An 18,185-nucleotide genomic window follows, 5' to 3' on the forward strand; every position below is an offset into this window, starting at 1 on the left:
GAGCTTATGATAAATGTTAGGCCATTTTTTGTTATTCGAATATGTATTCATTTTTCTTTAAACATCACCATACGAGCACGCATTAATCAGAAAATTTCCGGTCGTTTCTACACCCACCACCCGCATCGTCGACTTTATGGCTATTTAGCCGTTCTTTTCAATTTTCTGATCGTCTTCTTTTATTTTACTTTAGAAAACTTCCTGATTCTGCTGGTTGGATAGCTAGTACACATCCGCTAAGCAAATGTTTATTCATACCAAACTAAGCAAATGCTTTGGGCTTTTGCTTTGCTTGATTTCGAGCTAATTAAAAGCTACCGAAGCAATTACTAAACCTTATTCTTACCACTAATTGTCATAAATTCCATTGAAATCTTTATTAAACTTAGACAAATTAGCTCATTTTGAGAATTAACATCAAAAAAAAATTTCTGGTTCTGGTTTTCTGGTTCGAATATTTTTAGAAAGTAGGGAAAATCCACACTGAATAGTGTAATAAAAATTTGTGTAATTCGGTGCATCTCAACAGTGTGTTGTACTCCGTTACTCGAACATTAAATATTCAAAAATATAAAATTGAAAGATTGTAGTTGTAGTTGGTTATTCAAGTCGAACCATTCAAAAATTCATTCGGTGGTTCTTTGCTAGACACTTCCAAATTTTACCGTAATAAGTTTAAATTTTGTGTGGAAAGTAAAAAAAAAAAGAAAGAAAAGACTTTTTTTAATTGTGCCATGTTTTTTTATATGTTTATCAACATCAGATACAACATAGAAGAGAGTCTTTCAAACTGGTGTTGCCTAAGGGCAACTTAACTGCCTTAACAGACGACCTATACAGAACTTGCTTTGCTTAAAATGCAATCATTTAATTAAAAAATGAACGTTCCCTTTAAAGGGGACCCCCTACTTTCCGCAGACATAAAAAGGTAATCAATTGGCCATATAACAAATTTCGACCTTTGAACGATTTTTTGAAAGCGTTTAAGAAGACTTGAAAAAAACCAATAAAACTATAAAACTAAAAAAAATTGATTTAAAAAATGGACTCAAGCATCTGGATGGCATCTACAGAAGAAAAAAATCCCTAGCTTTGGTCGAAAACGATTTAAGACATCTGCTATATAGAAGAATACATACATTTGCAAAACTAATCGTTGCATTTAAAATAAGCTTGCCAGATTGCCCGGTTTTATCCGGGTTTGCCCGGATATTTGATGCAAAATTTTGAGAAAGTCCGGTCCGGCCCGGTTGCCCGGATATCGTGAAAAAAGTCCGTATTTTGCCCGGATTTTTTCACAATTTTCACAAAGAAACAAAAAAAAATCAAAGGTTTTGAGTAAGTTTCAGCAAAATCGATTAACGGTATGGAAATTTCCAACGATTGTTTCAAATAATTTCGCTGATTTACTTTTATAAACCTTTAAATATTTAAGTGTTCCAAAAAGTTTTTGGAAGTCTGCAATTACATTAATAAAATATTAATTTCATTTTTTTGCATTTTTTCTTTGCTTTTATATAAAATAACACCTAAATTTTGCCCGGTTTTTGCCCGGTTTTTGCATTTGAAAAATTGAAATCCATGCCCGGATTTTGCCAGGTTTTTTTGGAAAAATGCTCGAAATTGCTAGGCCCGGATGGGAGTGGAAAAAATTCTGGCAACCTTAATTTAAAACCCACTTGATATTATCAAACTCGACCTTAAATCACACCTTTTCAGTTTAAAATTTTTGAAAAATTGGAAATTTGTTGATTGACTTCTATTGAGTCGGTCTACTGGGTGTAAGGAGCCGTGCAGATACAACATAAATTAATATTGTGCATTTAAATTTGAAAAAAAAAATGAAAATATCGCTGGTGAACTAACAGCTGAACACAGACCTAGTAGTACCTGCTTCTTTTTCCTTTGTCGTAAGTCAGTTGGAAGTTGGAAGTCCGGACTTCCGAAGTAGAATGTAGTGCTGGCGTGATATCTTTCTTCGAATGAATGACGATTCGCTCTAATCCCCAAACGTAATCATTTCGGATAACAATTTTTCAAAACCAAGAAGGGATAAACACCAATACCAACAAACCTGGAGAGAGCGCCACGGTGGACGAAACATATGTTTCAGTGACGCTAGAGGTGAAATTTTTAAACAGTTTGGGGTAATCAATTTTCTCTTTACCGACGTTTTTTTCTCAAAACTACCGAAACTACCCTCATCTCGTACCAAAATTACTGAGAGAATTTTTCCAATTATTGATGTTGTCGACCTAAACTATCCGGACTTGTTTTTTTAATAATCTTAAATAGGGAATCTATTTTCAACGGATCATTTATTGACTATTTATACAATTTGGGAATAACACTTTTATATCTAATCGCAACCAGTTTCGGCTTGATCCACAACTTCAGCCATAATGAGGCGACAGAGTTTTGCTTCCGAAAGAGTCAACGGCGGTAGATCTTCATAGGAAATCAGAACTCGAGGACGCGTAGATTTGGTCAAATGTATCTCCAGTTCACTTCTGTTCAACGAATCCGTACTATCGACCAGAGGAAGTCTGGGGGAAACTCCAAACGGTTCGTCGTCCACGGTGAACAGTCGAATTTGGTGCCGCGGGAACAATCCTAGTTCGATGAGATATTCAAACATAATTCTGGACATCTGCTGCAGAGTGTTGAACGCGTACAGAAAACAGCCTTTGTCGTCAAGATCATCTGGATCCATACCGAGAGCGTCAAAGCGGAATGGTGAAAACCAATAAACGATTTTCTGGTGGCTCCAGAGAGCGAAATAGTATTCTTCTATTTTGACTATCACAGCCATGCGGATAGCCAGGACTCTATTCAACAATTTTTCTAATTCCTCCCGTTCTGAAGAGCCAAAAGCAACTTCTAAGCGGATCAGTCGTACTTTTTCCAGAAGATAGCTTTCCTCAGGGCCTTCTTCACATAAAAATATACCGACCTTATTGATAGACTTGTCGGACATATCCCCATCGAAGAGTTTGCTCAAATTTGCTGCGTTCCAGGATATAGTATCCAAAGATTGAGCTAATTCGATGGCGTTCAAACAAATCCTCAGCGATTCCAACTTATAGCCTGACTCCTTGAGGTATCGATCTCCCATCAACAAAGCTTCACTTGAGTTACGCATTACAAACTGCGTTGGCTTATTTGATTTCCGTTTAAGTGTACGAATATGGCCATCATCTACTGCACTCCAGAAAATCTTCGACAAATGAAATTTGGAGCGATCCTTCAGCTCTTTGGTGTGTACAATAAACTTTTTCATCAATATTAGACTATTGAAAAATAGCAACTGTGAAACTTCATTCAAACATGGATCATACAAATAGTAACCGTCCTGAACCTTCCAGGCTAGCATATAGTGATTTTCACATTTGATCACCAAACCACTGTTTTTGGCCAGCTGGTCAATGAGCGCATTTTTGAAATTCGGTGGCGCAGCATCCTTGGAATTGATGCGACCCTTGACGATCGTATCCGTGAGGGTCATTTCGTAAATCAGATCCATGTAAGTGATTGGAAACTTGTCCATGACCAGATTGTTATCAGTTGCATCGCCCAGAGAACGAATTTCTTTGAACGTGAAGGCGTCCCACTTGTGTGGATTCTGGAATCGACTGAACAAAAACACTACCGAAAAGTGTTTCAGCATTTCCAATTGTACTGCTTCCATGCTGTTGATTAGAAGGTTGAAAAAGGACAATGAAATTATAAAATTTTGTTATTGGCAAAAAAGTCTTTTAATCGCATCGTTGTATTCAAAAGTCTTTTAAAACAGTCAGTTCTGAATTAAGGTTCATATAAGGACTTTCAAGCTCCAAACAAGATGGAAAAAAAGTGAGACTAAAGAAAATAATTCTAAATAATTCACAGGTTAAACAACTCTCATCTCAGGTTTTTCATCTTTTAATGTCTATATTGGTCATTTTGAACCCAATTTTTTGGAATAAAATTTTCCATTGGAATAAAATGAAATTGTAAATTGGAATTTTTTCCAAAGTTTTCTTATTTTTTAACAAAAAAAATGCAAATTGAAAATCGAAAATTGAAAATTGAAAATTCAAAATTCAAAATTCAAAATTGAAAAAATTGAAGTGCGAGTGCGCTACACTTAGAACCATAACTTAAATGTTATAAATTTAATAATGAAACTGTATTCAATGAAATTCAACACAGCAGTTTCAGTAACTCAAAGCTATTAAATTTATAAAATTTGGTCCAGAGGTTTTCGTTTCCTGAAATAGATTTCTTAGGAGTCTTTAATGTGTTAAATTAGGAAATTGAAAAATAAAATAATTGAGAATCTTAGAAGTTGAAGAATTTATTTGAAAATAATGAATTTGAAACCTTTATTTTATATGAAAGAGATTAGATTGATCAATTGGATTGTATTTGAAAGATATGTAATTTACTAGTTTAAACATCTGCTGATTAATTGTAGATTCTAAGAAATAAGCTTTAAATAAATCTTTTTTTGTTTTAACAAAAAAAACACAAAGAAATACACGTTTTGCCGCGTGGATTCCGAACTAAGAATCTGATTCTAATATCATTCGTTGTAAACCAGAATGTCCGCTTTATACTTACCCTGTAATTTTTGAAAGTCGTTTACACGATATCCCCACCAGAACACCGATCTTCTGTGGTGTTGGATCATGGAACTTTCGCTTAGGAGGTTTTTTAGGGGATGGTTCTATACTATAAATCCCTCGTGTCGTATCTGGCAGAAAATATTTCAGTTAGAAAAAAACACTTACAAAATAAAAATATAATACCTGCCGAAGGCACCTGTATGCGACGATTCTTTTTGAAAGGAGGTTCAACTTCCGCCGGGGGTTCTTCTTCTATCTCCTCAGCCGGCGGAACACCTACTAGCGACACACTCGCTGATTCGCCGAGCTCTACAAGTCGGTCACCTTTTACTGATACCTGTTGGCTTTTGGAAGCGAATTCCTCCAAAGGCTCTTCTTGCTCTTCATTTTCTGTTCCTTCCTCTAACTGTACAGATTCCATTTGCTGCGCCCCACTCGATGTTTCCTCCTGGAGCGCTTCCGACGCCGATAGTCCAGCATTGGAGTCCGCCTTTTCCGATACCGATTGGTCGTTTTCAATTTTTGTGGATTCTACTTCGAATGCATTTTCTTGGGATTTGACCGATTCTGGCTGTTCAACGTTTTCAGTAGACATTTTTTTGTGTTTTTTTTTTTTCAACTAAATTTGTGTCCGAATGTGAACGGTTAAAAAATTGATTTAATTTAAAATCAACTAGGCTACTTAGTCTAAAAAATCTTGGTAAAACACGTGTTTGATTGTATACCATTCACAATATAAAGATCACGAGTTATTCAAAAAATATTTATTTCAAAATCCTCCATATGAATGCCCAAATATCCACGTGAAGACAAAAATCACGTGTTCGCCTATTTTTCGTTAGGAAATGGTCATTTTGTAATAACAAATATGTAATAGGTTAAAGATTTAAAACTGCGGTAGCTTTGCAGTTGATAGTCAATTTATGTTTCAAATCAACGCAGATTAACCGCTTGAATATTTTTTATTGAAAATATGGCGTTGACATCATATTTTTTTTATATACTCCGGACAGTCGTCCGGCATACAGGCAACGTCCTGCCATGTTGTCACTATATTGTAATTCCTTTCATTTACCGCAGTTTTGACAACTACGTTTTATCGAAACATTTTCTCTAATGACGTCGGTTTTCCCAAAGAGTTCCTAAAATCAAAAAAGGTCGCAAGAGTTTTTGTTTTCGAGTTAATACCAGATCTCAACGTTTTGTGCATTTTTAAATCATTTGCAGATGATCATTAAAATTCCGATTTTCCTGATTTCCTTTGCCCACTCCCCCATAGGTGAATCAGTATGCTCCTGCGCATACGCAATTAGGACAATTTTTATTATGCTAAAATAAGGTGGTCCTTAACGCCAGGATTAATTTATAATTTAATAATAAGTTCTTGCAGATATTGAGAGAAATAACAAATTCGCAATTATCTTGTTGTGAGAGCCAGCCTCAAAGTAATTCAATTAAAAAACATAAAATAAAATTTTACTGATAACATATTCAGTTGAATCTATTCTATAATACAGATATTTTTTAAGGCACGAACTAAATCGGATAATACGGATAATACCTAAATAAAGTGAAAGTTTAATATTTCTCGCGTGAGCTTTGATTACGTCGTATGAAACATCTTAACAACATTCACAAAAAATTGCTGGAAAAGTTATCAAAACAATTGCTCACACGAAATTTATAGTTGGTCGAGACTTTGAGAATCAATCAGAAATATGAATATTGTTGGAATTACTGTACTTTTTTCTTTGTGATAAGTGAATATATGAATTATAAAAATTGGGATTTAAATACTTTCACTGACAAAAATCTTTAAAAATAGAATCATACGTGTGTCAACTTCTCTAAATTGTGTTGAAAACAACTAAACTATTATCTGTTAAAACGGATTTCTAACAATTTGCATACGAATAGTTTAACTGATTGTTGGGGTCCTATTTTAAAGTTATAGAAATTTTAAAAATTTCTTTTCCTAGGATTCATTGAAATATTTCTTTTAAAAAGTCATTGAATAGAACTAACTGCACGTGGCAAACGCTTCACCGTTTGAACGCTCGAATGAGATCTAAAAAGTTTCGCGCTGCGGCTGTCATTCGTACGGATTCGCTGCGATGATGCTTTCTCTGTCTATCACAATGCATGCATGCGGAGCATCGAACGAAAGCGGGAAAAGTGAGCGTTTTGTTTTTAAGAGCGCAGCCCAACCAAGCAAGTTGACATTAGAATTGTGTTGATAAAGTTCGTCTTTTAATTTTTGCACAAGTTTTGCGTGATGTGATAAAATTTTCTAAAAATTAGCTTTAAATTCTAATTGGTTTCATTAAAAATACACGTCGATCAACGCTGAAAACTACGGCCGGCAAAAAGTCGCTGAAGTTTCGAAGATTAGTTGCTTTAAGCTGTTCTAAATATCGAAATATTGAAAGGATCTTTCCGACAGGTTAGTTTACACATACCGAATTTCGTCCAACGCTTAACAACGATACGGAAAATTTTAGATCTTTACTTTAAACACGTTAAAACGTGTTTAAAATGTTTATATCCGTACTACAACTTGAAGCATCTGCGATATGAGGCTCAAAATTCGTTAATGATTATGAGAATGATATTTACTGATGAACCAGACAATATGAGCAGTAAAGCGATTACCTAAATTTTGATAAATAATACTAAAAGCATTTTTCCCTTCTATTAGATGAGTCATTCAGTACAAATGTCTATAAATTAATAGATCCACTGTTGGAAAAACGGATGGCTGACCCTTTCCAATAATTTAAACCAATGTATGTCTACTAATATTTTAATATATATGTTAGCTTACAACTGAAGACCATAATAAGCTATGGTTAACTGTTGCTTTGTGAATATCGAGTACTTACGACGCGTTCGTAAATTGATTTTTTTAGGTGATGCATCAGTCGATCGATTTGTTTGGTAGATGTCAAATCACTTTCCAAATGCTTTTGCATACGTTTGTTTGTAATTTACGAACGCCAGCATCGATGAAAAATATCACTTCGATAGAAAAAATCAATTTACGAACACGCCGTTAACTGTAAAATCAACAAAATAACATTAGATATCGACGTTAAGCTCTATGATGAGTTTATTTTTCCATTTATGGGTAACAACTTCAAGAAAGCGCCTAAATGTATTCTATTGATTAGTGCGATTTTTCAAATGGAGTCAATTTAATCGCCTTTGTATAGGCAATGTTTTTAATTTTGGAAGATTTTTTAACATCTTTATAGAGATTCAGTCTAAATTTTCATCAAAATGAGTAACTGCTTGGTAATTGTTTTAAAAACGTTGGGTCTCATGGTCGTCAAATGTCACATTCCGATAAATAGTTCTTTTCTAGAATGTCCTCATAAATAAGCGGATAGTGAAATTTAGTGACATGCAAAGAGTAGTTGATTCACAGATCAGCGATCATTATAAGGTCTGCGTAAAAACTTAACTCCATTAAGTTACACTTATGCTGATTTTTTTCTTTATTGCAGCTCAACTAAGCAAAAATGGCCAAAGTTCACATTACCAACGTCGTGGTGCTGGACAACCCTAGCAGCTTCCTGAATCCATTTCAATTCGAACTGACGTTCGAGTGCATCGAAGAACTGAAAGAAGATCTCGAATGGAAAATGATCTACGTCGGGTCGGCCGAGTCGGAAGATTTCGATCAGGTGCTGGACACAATTTACGTCGGCCCAGTGCCTGAAGGCCGGCACATATTCGTTTTCCAGGCAGATCCTCCCAACGTAGCCCGGATTCCTGAACAGGACGCCGTCGGTGTGACGGTTGTTCTGCTAACCTGCTCCTACCGGGGCCAAGAATTTGTACGCGTCGGGTACTTCATCAACAATGAATACTCCGATCCTGAACTGAGAGAAAATCCACCAGCCAAACCGCTGTTCCATCAAATGACCCGCAACATTTTGGCCTCGAAACCCCGAGTTACCCGCTTCAAAATAAACTGGGACGATACCCCGGCCGGTGGACCCGGAACCTCCAACGGAATGGAAGAGGAAGGAGCGATGACCGGAATGGAAAATGGAATCACGGACGAAGGCCAGATGGACGGTGCCGGTTCGAGTGTGGATCTGATGTCCGGAATGGTGGGCCAGGACGAGAACAGTATGGCCCTGCCGCGGGAGTTCAACGAAAATTCAAACTCACTAGCGATGGAGTGCTGAGCGGCGGTTTACAAGCAGCTCCATTTTTAACTACTACTACTACTAGCCCTAATTTATATGTTTTCGTTTCACTCTTTTCTGGTACTGCAAAACGGCAACCGGTCTCTGCGCTGCAAAAAAAAAACGTCATCCTCCTAATCGCCCAGGGGGTTTGCGATGCTCTTCATCTTTCGAACTTGATTTTTTTTAACAACAATACCACTTGTTTGATTCGACCACTCATAATAACCTCCGACTGGTGTACGCCGTTCTAGTAACGTAAGGATATGTATATAATAAAATTCAATTAGAAGTAAAAGTAGTTTTTCTTGTTTGTTTGTTGAATGTAATGAGAAATTTTCTACTATTTAAAATTCTTGGCGTTGAAATACCTGGTACCTAGCGTGTCTTAAATTGCAATATTTGGTTTAAAACTCTCAGAGTTATTGAATAAAAAAGTAAATGGTTTTGATTAAGCTGAAGAAAAAATTGTTAAAAATAAACTAATACCCTCGTGTTTGAGGCTACACAAAAATAATGCGAAACTCTTGATCAACCTGACCTACTTTCAAAAAACGCTTGAAGACGTAGACGATATAAAACGCCTGTGCATAGGCAACGCACAGACGAGAAAATTCACCACTGGCTTGAAAATGTTAAATTGAACCTGAGCCATAGGATTTTTAAAACCAAAAAAACACTAAATTGATGGTTACATAATATTAACCAAATTTTCGATTCAAACGATGAGTAAGAAATATGAGATTTTAAGACTTTTAAATCACTTTCTTTATGTTTCCATTTTCCGAGAGCTGAATAGATTAAAAAAAACTCTACTAACTTTCGCAATTTTTCTTCGATTTGTTGTTACCGAAAACATGTCAAACTTTTGTTCAATTGAACACAAATCCTCCGTTATCAAAATTTTATTATTCGCTTACATTCCTGAGAAAGTATTCATTTTAGTGATCTATGGACAAACTATCAACCAGATAATCTATACTACATAATATATATTTCTATACACATAATTAAACGCCGGGATGTAGGCAATATATATTGAGAAAACCAAACCAATTTATTCAAACTGAACCATGAGATTTGAAAACTTTCACGGTCTCCTTAACTGCTTCTGAATGAAACAAATCAATCAGGATTAGATGTAACTAATGAAAAATTCAAATTAGTCTAGTTTCTTCACAAAATATCTTAAAAACACTAAATGTTAAAAAATAGAAACGTTCAAGTAAAATTAGAAAATGTGCTGTGTACTTTACAAAGTCGTTAAATTTTCAGTGTCTTTGAGATAGTATAAACAAGGGCGCTTTCGAATTGAAAAGACGAATCTCACCCTTATGTTACACCTAACCTATATTCGGTTTGTTATTTGGGCAATTTCTGTCCTTCTAAACCCTCCGAAGTAAATGGACGATTTAGGTTATTGATTCAACTAGTATGAATTGTTTCTCAGTTTTTCACAGTTAAATGAGAATATTGTTCCTGTTTAGTAGAAAACTTTTGGATTTTAAATCTTGCAACACCTTTATTCGTGAAATTTCTTCCATGAATAAACTTCAATGATTTCAAAGCCATGATCCTTTGAATAGTCCACGAGGCATTTGGCAGACCGCTAAAACAAACGTTTTTTTTTTCTCATTAGAAGATATAGACAGGAATCCTGTCACAGGATAGTTTGATCAATCGCTTATAAATTTTCGTCTTTCTAATTCTGAAAAAAGCTCTGAATTATTCCTTTCCCGTAAAATTCATTCAATTAAAATCATCCTGCGGGTATGCACGGAACTTTAAAACTCGTCTACTTACAAGCCCCTATTTATTTGTTTCGCAATAAATAAAATTGCATATCAAAAGGCGTTATTCTTTCCTACAGGATTTTTGCTGGCGAAAATTGAACTAAAAATTGTACACTATCGACATAAGTTAACATTTTATTAAGCGAGTCCATATGATTGCTAATTTGCCGTGTGAAACTGGACAGTACTTTGAGCACTGAATGCCTAAACCTGCTTAAACCAACTAACTTAAACGGGCAATCACCCTTATTCCTGTTTACGGCGTATCTGGCTTTCGTTCGAACGGATACTTTCGAACGAATTCGAAAAAGGTATTCTTGTTTTCGTACGAACGTCATACGTTCAATTTTGGTGTTGCCTGATGAACTTCGAAATTGTTGGGCAGCAACCTGGTTGAAAATGACAGTCAAACGTAAATATTGGGGTAAAAGTTTTTTTTTTGGTTCTTGAGGAAATTCATCGTCCAGCAGCCGAATTCCGGGCAAAAAATGTCGTGAAAGAAAAGAAATTATTGAAGACATTTTTAAAATTTTCTTATCTTGGAATTCCGGTGAATTTAAAGAAGACATTTTTTGACGTTTAAAAAAGAAAACATGATTTTCAATCTCTTCGGATTTTTTTCGTTGCGAAATTTTCTTAGATTGACATTCCGGTCAATTCAAAGAAGACATTTTTTGACGTTTGAAATAGAAAACGAGATTTTTAATTTCTTCGGCATTTTTGCTTCGGAGATTTTAAAAGACATTTCTTTTCAGTGAGGATTTTTGTTAAATTAAACGTTAATACCTAATAAAACTTGAAAATAATGGAGCAAATGCTTGTATAATATTACTATGCAAAAAAGAAGTGGTATAAACGCCAAGAAAAAATCGAACTACCTCGGCATCGTCAATATTTGAGAGATATTAGTAATCCATTTGATATTTCGGATGGAAATTTGAATAACTCTTTCGAATGCCAAAATGTTTGACTAAGAAGTTTATTAACTTATTGAATCAACCATTTAACGCTATCCCATTGAAGGATGAAAGAACCACAACAATTCCTGTACATTTACAAGTTTTTACAATATTGCGATATCTTGGCTAAAGTAATCGATTAAACCTAATTAATCTAAATCAATAAGTATGACACTTTCGAATGTACTTGTCTAATTCTGTGGTAAAATTATTAACATCGTCGCTGTTCAACACATCCGATTGTTTACAAACACGTAACTTTCTAGCTGCATTTTTCAAAATGTCCAATTATGCCTTCAACACTCAACGATATGTTTTATCCATGCTCAATATCGGGAAACAAACTAACATGGGAGAAAGACGGTGCCAACAATAAGTCGTTTTGAAAAGTCTACCCGACAACAAACGTCGAAGACGTCTAGCGGTGAATAGGTGAACTATACTTTTTTCTTCTCTTACATTTGTTTTTTTTTTCTTTCTCTTTACTTTTTCGGAATCAGCCAAGAAGAAAAGACATTTTTTTGAAGAGAACGACAATTTAAGAATTTCTTTTCTAGAAGAGATTTTTGGTGATTTTCTTCAAGTACCGGAATTCGGCTGCAGAGCCAGAGAATTTTCAAGTGGCTCAACCCAAGAAGCAAAATGCGGATCTAGGTCGTGCTCATCCGGTGAATTTAGAAAACAAACGGCCTTATTCTCGTTTACGGCGTATCTGACTTTCGTTCGAACGGATACTTTCGAACGAATTCGAAAACTGTATTCTTGTTTTCGTACGAATGTGATACGTTCGAAGTTGGTGTTGCCACATCAACTTCGAAATTTTTAGGCAGCCCTGTTCTCTTCAAAACATGGCAGCTATTTTGTTTTTGGTGGACGTTGATTCATTGACCAGCGTAGGAAAATATTGAAAAAGAATTGATTCGTCGTTTGCCGAGGGCGAATCAGGGAAGCAGCCTAAGATGAGCAGTCAGCAGTCGGGGTGTCTGATTCCAGTAGTAGATTTGACCGGCAAAGTTTCCATCTCCAGGTGCAGTCGACAAGCAGTGCAGAAAGCTACATCCTAGATGGCTCCCCGAAGCTGTTTTCCCGGACGCAAGCAGCCGGTAGTATTTTGAGTTGTGATAGTGATGTCGGATGCCGTTGCTAAAAATCTCACCCGCTGGGAGGAAGTGGCAAAATTTGGAGAAAAATTGACTTTCAAATGAAAAATATACCTTAAAAAATTTAAATAAAAAAAGGGTTTTTTTAATTTGTTTAAAAAGCTTTCCTTAAGACGCTCATTATTGCACGTCTTACTTCACAAACTTTTGCTTTCAATGCCTTAGGTTCGAAACATCAGATATGCGATTCAACTTCAAAAACGCTCCCGGTTCGCAGCATCTGACTTGCTTTAGTTAAGCGGTAGTACAATACAAAGTTAAATACAAGTTTCAGCATTAAAACATAGAAACATTCTTTATTATTTTAAATCACGTATCATTTCCTGAATCGTTCAATTTCACAAACTTTTTATTTGAACGTCCAAGATTCGCAACATAAAACTAGCACTTTTTTAACGAAGAATAAAAATTTTGTTATTTTACAACACACAATTTCGCGGGTTTTAATACAGCAATCTTCTTATTTTGAACAACTTTTGAACTCCACAATCGCGGTATTAAACTTCACTAATTGCTTTAAACGATCATGATTCGCAGCATCAGACTTGCGTTTGACAGTCCATAGAAAAAATACGTTCGATCGAAAACGGGAATGCACTGTTTCGTTCGTACGAACGATGTTCGAAAAATCGAATTGTTCTCATTCGTTCGAACGAAAACAAGAATGCGAAATTGCAAAACTTTCGAACGAATGCCATTCGATCGAAAACAAGAATAAGCGTGAATAACAGCTATCTCTTTTAACTTTTTTTCAATAGACTGCAACCTATGCAAATATGTCTCTGATTTTGATCACCGGAATGCCAGGTAAGTTTTCGAATAGTCATCAAACCGTTGACTTTCTGACTTGATCACTTTCCTTTTGTACCAAATAAGGTGTTGGTAAAACCACCATAATGCGTAACTTGGGTTCGGAATTGCGCAACCGCTCGATTCCGTTTGATGGATTTTATACGGAGGAGCTGAGAGGAACTTCAGGAGAACGTTGCGGTTTCGATATAATCACATTCGATGGCAGAAAAGCTCCCCTAGCTAGACTCAGGTAAAATTAAATTAATAAGTTTTTGATGGTTTCACGAACATAAATTCAGTATTATTATTTCAGCGGAACAGTGAAAGACGCACCAGCAAAAAATCGCGTTGGCCGCTACACGGTTTGTGTTCCAGAGTTTGAAAGCCTAGCCTTGCCGGCACTCGGTAATCGTTCGGCCAATTTGCTGCTACTGGACGAGATTGGCAAAATGGAACTCAAATCGGGCCCGTTCGAGGATTGCTTAAAACAAATTGTGGGCAGCGTCGAGCGTCATGAGAAGTTGTTCTTCGTTGCAACTATTCCACTGAAAGCAACACTGAACATTGTGGAACGTTTGAAAAAGGTTCGAGGGGTCCAGCTGTTCCACGTTACGATCGCCAATCGAAATCAACTGCAGCACCAAATTGTTGAGGCAACTGTTCGGATGCTTGGTAAGGCAATTTAAGACTGTGGTCAGTTACACGTAACTCGAAATACTTACAATATATTTTCCGTTTCAATAGTTATAAATAAAAATAAAATGTCGTAACGTAATGGCTAATGATTCCGCACCGTTCGCTACCCATTGCTCATTTTGACATCATACTTGCTATCTGATCGGGCGGACTTTTTCCGCACCCGTTTACTGGTGCTAGATTTTTCCATTTCATTGAATTTTTCGGCCCTAGCCGTCCAGAAAGCATTCTGCCTATCACTAATTTCCTGCTCGCCGGTGCTCCCGCTGAAATCTTCGTTCGGAGGCAGCAGCAAACTCCAGCTGCGATCATCGTTCAGTCGAGCTACCGAGCACAGGATCTCGCGGATTTCCTCGGTCGGTAGTTGTGTGATTGAGGCTAGCTGGTGCCGTTCCAGTTTTTCGCTTTGCGTAAACCGGTACAGGATGTAGTCGCGTGCTTTGCACATTTGCTCTGCCGGAACGCCATTGGTACCGGATACGGAACCTTCCGGGTAGATGATCTCTGACTGGACAACCCAGTTGCCCCGGATCAGTACGCCGGCCAGCGGAAGTGTGCGGAGAACTTTCTCCGCAGCGAGGGTGCGGTTCGGTAAGAGTTCCATAATCTGCTGGAAGGTGAGGACCTTAGCTAATGGAGGGAAACAAATCATCAAAAAGAGTGTAATGTGATTGTATGAGGAGAATACTTACCATCCTTAAGAATAATTTTAATCTGATCGACGAGGGTCATCTGGCGCAGTTTGTGCATGCAAACAACCCGACTTGGCAGCATTGAATCTATATTCCTATCACTTTTTTCCTTACTAATCAACATAGCAAGGTATTCATCAGCGGTAACCGCATTCAGGGCCTCGTTTTCGGCCGGATTGCTACCGCTACCGCTACTGGTGGTCGCATACAACCTTTGCCGCTCCAACTCAGCGGAGCTACTATCCTTGCGGTGCCAAAACGTTTCGCACCACGGTTCCTCCGATTCCATCTTCGAGATGTAGTTGAAGGATTTTTCTCTCGCTTTGCGAACTTTTTCATTTTCCGTCCGAGCGAACTTGACCGTGACCTGTTTAAGTTCCTCCTCATCGCCGTCCGCATCCTGCTCAGCCTTTTGTTCCGCCTTTGTTCGTTTGTCCTGCTTGTCGAAGTACGAAAACACTTGCCTCATCGAGACAATCCCTTTCAGCGGGGTAGCGTGAATTTCACGATCCTGCATGGCGCAGATCATGTACCGATTGACATCCTCGATGGGTTTCGAGCTGAGGAACGATTGCTTGTCCATGGTACCACTGCGAAAGGTAGGCTTCTGCTGCCGATCTTTCTCCTTACCATCGGCGGCTATGGCAAACTGTTCGCCCTTGAAGGAATCGTAGTTTTTGGACGCCGTATTCAGGGCATAATCCACCTTTATCTGCGAATAGAAGGACTAGTTAGTGATGTTGTAAAGTATCTAAATATTTCGAAAAAATTCAGATAATAGAAATTGGAATAAAACCCTAATCTTGAAATTTTTGTAGAAAATTTTCGATTAAATCAAAATGAAACACTTAACGTTTCATGTGGAGGCTATGTATCCCAATCAGATTTAAATGGTGAGATCGCTATAAATATCCTAAAAAATCTTGTTTATCAAACAGGAATTTAGAAGTGCATTCCTGAACATTTCTTCGAAATCCATGGCCAGGCACCTCACCTGCTGATTGATCGGTTTGACACAGCTGTTCACGACCTGACCGTCGTCGAAGGTGGCATTCGATGCCTTCACTGGGTACTGCAATATGAATAGATTGTCCGCCAGTGTCTTCGAGAAGTAAACGGGAATCTGAAATGTAAAAGGTTAATTAAATTCACATTTCGAAATCCACCCCGCATTCGATTCGCGAAACCACATTTTCAGCGCTGCTTAGAGCAAAAAGAAATACAAAACAAACCTCTTCCACGATTTCGTCATCTTCCACATCCATCTTCAATCTGGCTGATTGGTTAGCTAGCTGACCGGAACTCGATCACCGTAATCTACCGGAGGGTGAAGGGATTCCGTCGGAGATTATCGCACATTTGCCACGAAACGCGGAATGGAATTTAAAACGTGAACTTTAGAAGTGGAAATGTTGCGACGGCGAAGCACGATTTTGACAAAAACGTTCGTTTTTCGACTGATGGCGAAGTGACGTTTTCAAAGTGATCTAAAAAAGAACACGCAACGAATTATAGAAGTAGCTTTGGGATAAAAATGTTTAATAATTGTTTAGACGGATGGGTAAAATCTATTCTTTTGCAAGATGGGCCAAAATGGTCTCAGCCGCCCCCTAGCGGGCTAAGCAAATGAAAAAAAAAATCTTAAATTAACTTTAAGCGCTGACTACACTGATAAAATTGATTCTTAGAACAAAATTCCGTTCTATATTTAGCGTGATTTAGCTGTCACGTACCATGTCGATCTTATTTTTAAAAAAAAGTTTTAATGAATGATTGGTGAAATGCCAATACTGACAAGCGAGATTCCTACACCCAAAATAATTTAGAAATTATTTCTACGGTATTTTTCCCGTAAACTAAGATTTTGATGCATCATATAGATTCTACGTGAATTTTGTAGAAACCCCAGTGTAGCAAGGAGGCCCACTTTTCTTCCACATAACTGACTGAGCAACTGCTTTACTTCCACATAACTGACTCATGAATTTCACGTAAAGTCTAAGTGGATGATTTCAAATTCGTTTTGTGCATTTTTCTCCAGCGTGTGGTGGTAAATTCATATTAGAAAATGAAATTGTGGTCCGTCAGCTTACTTTTTTAGCTGTTGTGAATTTTTTGAAGCCGTTGTGTCTGTTTTCATCAACTTAATGTCTTAAAACTTAACTAAACATCTGGACGAAGGGTCAAAAGTCTGTGTTTTACAGACAAATCTGGGCACCTGGCCCCACACCGCTTTACAAATATTTCTAGAGTTAGTTTTGATTAAGTCGTATGAACCAATATTTACAAAACTGAGTTATTGGCTGCAAACGATTTATAATCATGTAATCTATGTTTGCTAAAAACTTGGTTTCATTTGATCAATAAATAAATTATACAGAATGGTTTGAATTTAGGACGTATAGAAACTTTTTCATTTTCGCGTGAAATTGGTTTTTATGACTTTTTGCATCGCCCCGCTTTGCCGTGCATGCAAAAGGACGTTAAAAACAATTCGGTTAGTTGGCGTTAACGTCGTTGTGCATCGTCGCGAAAAGTGCTTAGAAAAGTTAAGAAAGTTTAAGTAAAAACGCAAATTAATAAAAAAGAACTGTCTGGTGCAGTGATTCTAGCTATGTCTAACTGAATGGGTGGCTTCAGTTTGATGTGGGGTGAGTACAAAAAGCTTCAATTTTGACCGTGTTAAAATACATCGTTTGTTTTTATTACAGAGGCCGCCGGAATATTTGTAAGCAGATACCATTCAGGACACCTTGAACGATCAAGTGTAGGTGGCAGAAATGTCCATATTATGAGTTCCCAGGGTGATCCGGGTGGCAGTATTTTTGTGCAATAATTGCAGTAGCCTTTAAAAAGTTTTGCGCGTGTTATACGAATAGGTTATTGTGTGAACCGTTTCATCTACTTAACTGTAAATAGTTTAGCGAAGTTCCAGGCAAACGAGATAAGTTTTTGAAATCAAACTTGTTGTTTGATCAAATGACGTTTGAGCCAAATCAAAAATGCAATAGGTCGTAAGTGCAATTTCATTAGTGAAGACGAAACTAACAGCCATCTTAAGAGGATTGAATGTTCTTCGTCCATTTTTACTTTGGATTCCAAATTCTCAGACGAATTTGGGCAATACTAACAAAGCGAGAATTTAAAACGTGATTCGAAACTTTAAAGGCAATTTTCTCAAAACACGTCAGGTGGCTCTTCCCAACAAACATTTTTTGCTGAACAACCGCTGAAACATTGTTTAGTTCTAATTTTAAATCAGCTATCTTGCTGAAAGAAGGCAACCCAAA

At 37.0% G+C, this 18,185-nt stretch overlaps 4 protein-coding genes across 5 annotated transcripts; 2 read left to right on the forward strand and 2 right to left on the reverse strand.

Annotated features, from left to right (window-relative positions):
• Positions 1 to 2,309: 2,309 nt before the first annotated feature.
• Positions 2,310 to 5,251, reverse strand: LOC129757031 (uncharacterized). Its single transcript, XM_055754129.1, has 3 exons — positions 4,791 to 5,251; positions 4,603 to 4,735; positions 2,310 to 3,689 (listed from the first exon to the last, which is right to left on the reverse strand). The coding sequence occupies exons 1-3, from the start codon at positions 5,200 to 5,202 to the stop codon at positions 2,360 to 2,362; spliced, it is 1,875 nt and encodes a 624-aa protein (XP_055610104.1). The 5' UTR covers positions 5,203 to 5,251; the 3' UTR covers positions 2,310 to 2,359.
• A 1,657-nt stretch (positions 5,252 to 6,908) lies between these two features.
• Positions 6,909 to 9,101, forward strand: LOC129751705 (histone chaperone asf1). Its single transcript, XM_055747368.1, has 2 exons — positions 6,909 to 7,050; positions 8,114 to 9,101. Exon 2 carries the CDS (start codon positions 8,129 to 8,131, stop codon positions 8,801 to 8,803), a length of 675 nt encoding a protein of 224 aa, XP_055603343.1. The 5' UTR covers positions 6,909 to 7,050; positions 8,114 to 8,128; the 3' UTR covers positions 8,804 to 9,101.
• LOC129751706 (cancer-related nucleoside-triphosphatase homolog) lies at positions 6,915 to 14,277 on the forward strand. 2 transcript variants are annotated; one of them, XM_055747369.1, is made up of 4 exons: positions 6,915 to 7,050; positions 13,474 to 13,522; positions 13,592 to 13,757; positions 13,821 to 14,277. In XM_055747369.1, the coding sequence occupies exons 2-4, from the start codon at positions 13,492 to 13,494 to the stop codon at positions 14,191 to 14,193; spliced, it is 570 nt and encodes a 189-aa protein (XP_055603344.1). In that variant the 5' UTR covers positions 6,915 to 7,050; positions 13,474 to 13,491; the 3' UTR covers positions 14,194 to 14,277. The 2 variants fall into 2 exon arrangements, with proteins under 2 accessions (XP_055603344.1, XP_055603345.1); XM_055747370.1 differs by lacking the exon at positions 6,915 to 7,050 and adding an exon at positions 12,054 to 12,223.
• On the reverse strand, positions 13,993 to 16,373 carry LOC129751703 (DNA-directed RNA polymerase III subunit RPC5). The gene is made up of 4 exons (XM_055747365.1): positions 16,128 to 16,373; positions 15,890 to 16,018; positions 14,896 to 15,607; positions 13,993 to 14,833 (listed from the first exon to the last, which is right to left on the reverse strand). Exons 1-4 carry the CDS (start codon positions 16,158 to 16,160, stop codon positions 14,307 to 14,309), a joined length of 1,401 nt encoding a protein of 466 aa, XP_055603340.1. The 5' UTR covers positions 16,161 to 16,373; the 3' UTR covers positions 13,993 to 14,306.
• Positions 16,374 to 18,185: the final 1,812 nt, after the last annotated feature.

The sequence above is a fragment of the Uranotaenia lowii genome, chromosome 3 (assembly GCF_029784155.1).
Source record: "Uranotaenia lowii strain MFRU-FL chromosome 3, ASM2978415v1, whole genome shotgun sequence".
In the NCBI taxonomy this organism is placed as follows: Eukaryota; Metazoa; Arthropoda; class Insecta; order Diptera; family Culicidae; genus Uranotaenia; species Uranotaenia lowii.

What these genes read in the sequence shown, in the direction of transcription:
- LOC129757031 (XM_055754129.1), bottom strand. Translation starts at nt 5,202, where the DNA reads ATGTCTACTGAAAACGTTGAACAGCCAGAATCGGTCAAATCCCAAGAA. An exon ending in CATACAGGTGCCTTCGGCAG is followed by an intron (nt 4,736 to 4,790) that starts GTATTATATTTT and finishes ATTTTCTGCCAG; the next exon opens with ATACGACACGAGGGATTTAT. An exon ending in CGACTTTCAAAAATTACAGG is followed by an intron (nt 3,690 to 4,602) that starts GTAAGTATAAAG and finishes TCTAATCAACAG; the next exon opens with CATGGAAGCAGTACAATTGG.
- LOC129751705 (XM_055747368.1), top strand. Translation starts at nt 8,129, where the DNA reads ATGGCCAAAGTTCACATTACCAACGTCGTGGTGCTGGACAACCCTAGC.
- LOC129751706 (XM_055747369.1), top strand. Translation starts at nt 13,492, where the DNA reads ATGTCTCTGATTTTGATCACCGGAATGCCAG. An exon ending in TTTGATCACCGGAATGCCAG is followed by an intron (nt 13,523 to 13,591) that starts GTAAGTTTTCGA and finishes GTACCAAATAAG; the next exon opens with GTGTTGGTAAAACCACCATA. An exon ending in GCTCCCCTAGCTAGACTCAG is followed by an intron (nt 13,758 to 13,820) that starts GTAAAATTAAAT and finishes TTATTATTTCAG; the next exon opens with CGGAACAGTGAAAGACGCAC.
- LOC129751703 (XM_055747365.1), bottom strand. Translation starts at nt 16,160, where the DNA reads ATGGATGTGGAAGATGACGAAATCGTGGAAGAG. An exon ending in ATGACGAAATCGTGGAAGAG is followed by an intron (nt 16,019 to 16,127) that starts GTTTGTTTTGTA and finishes TTTACATTTCAG; the next exon opens with ATTCCCGTTTACTTCTCGAA. An exon ending in TAAAATTATTCTTAAGGATG is followed by an intron (nt 14,834 to 14,895) that starts GTAAGTATTCTC and finishes TCCCTCCATTAG; the next exon opens with CTAAGGTCCTCACCTTCCAG.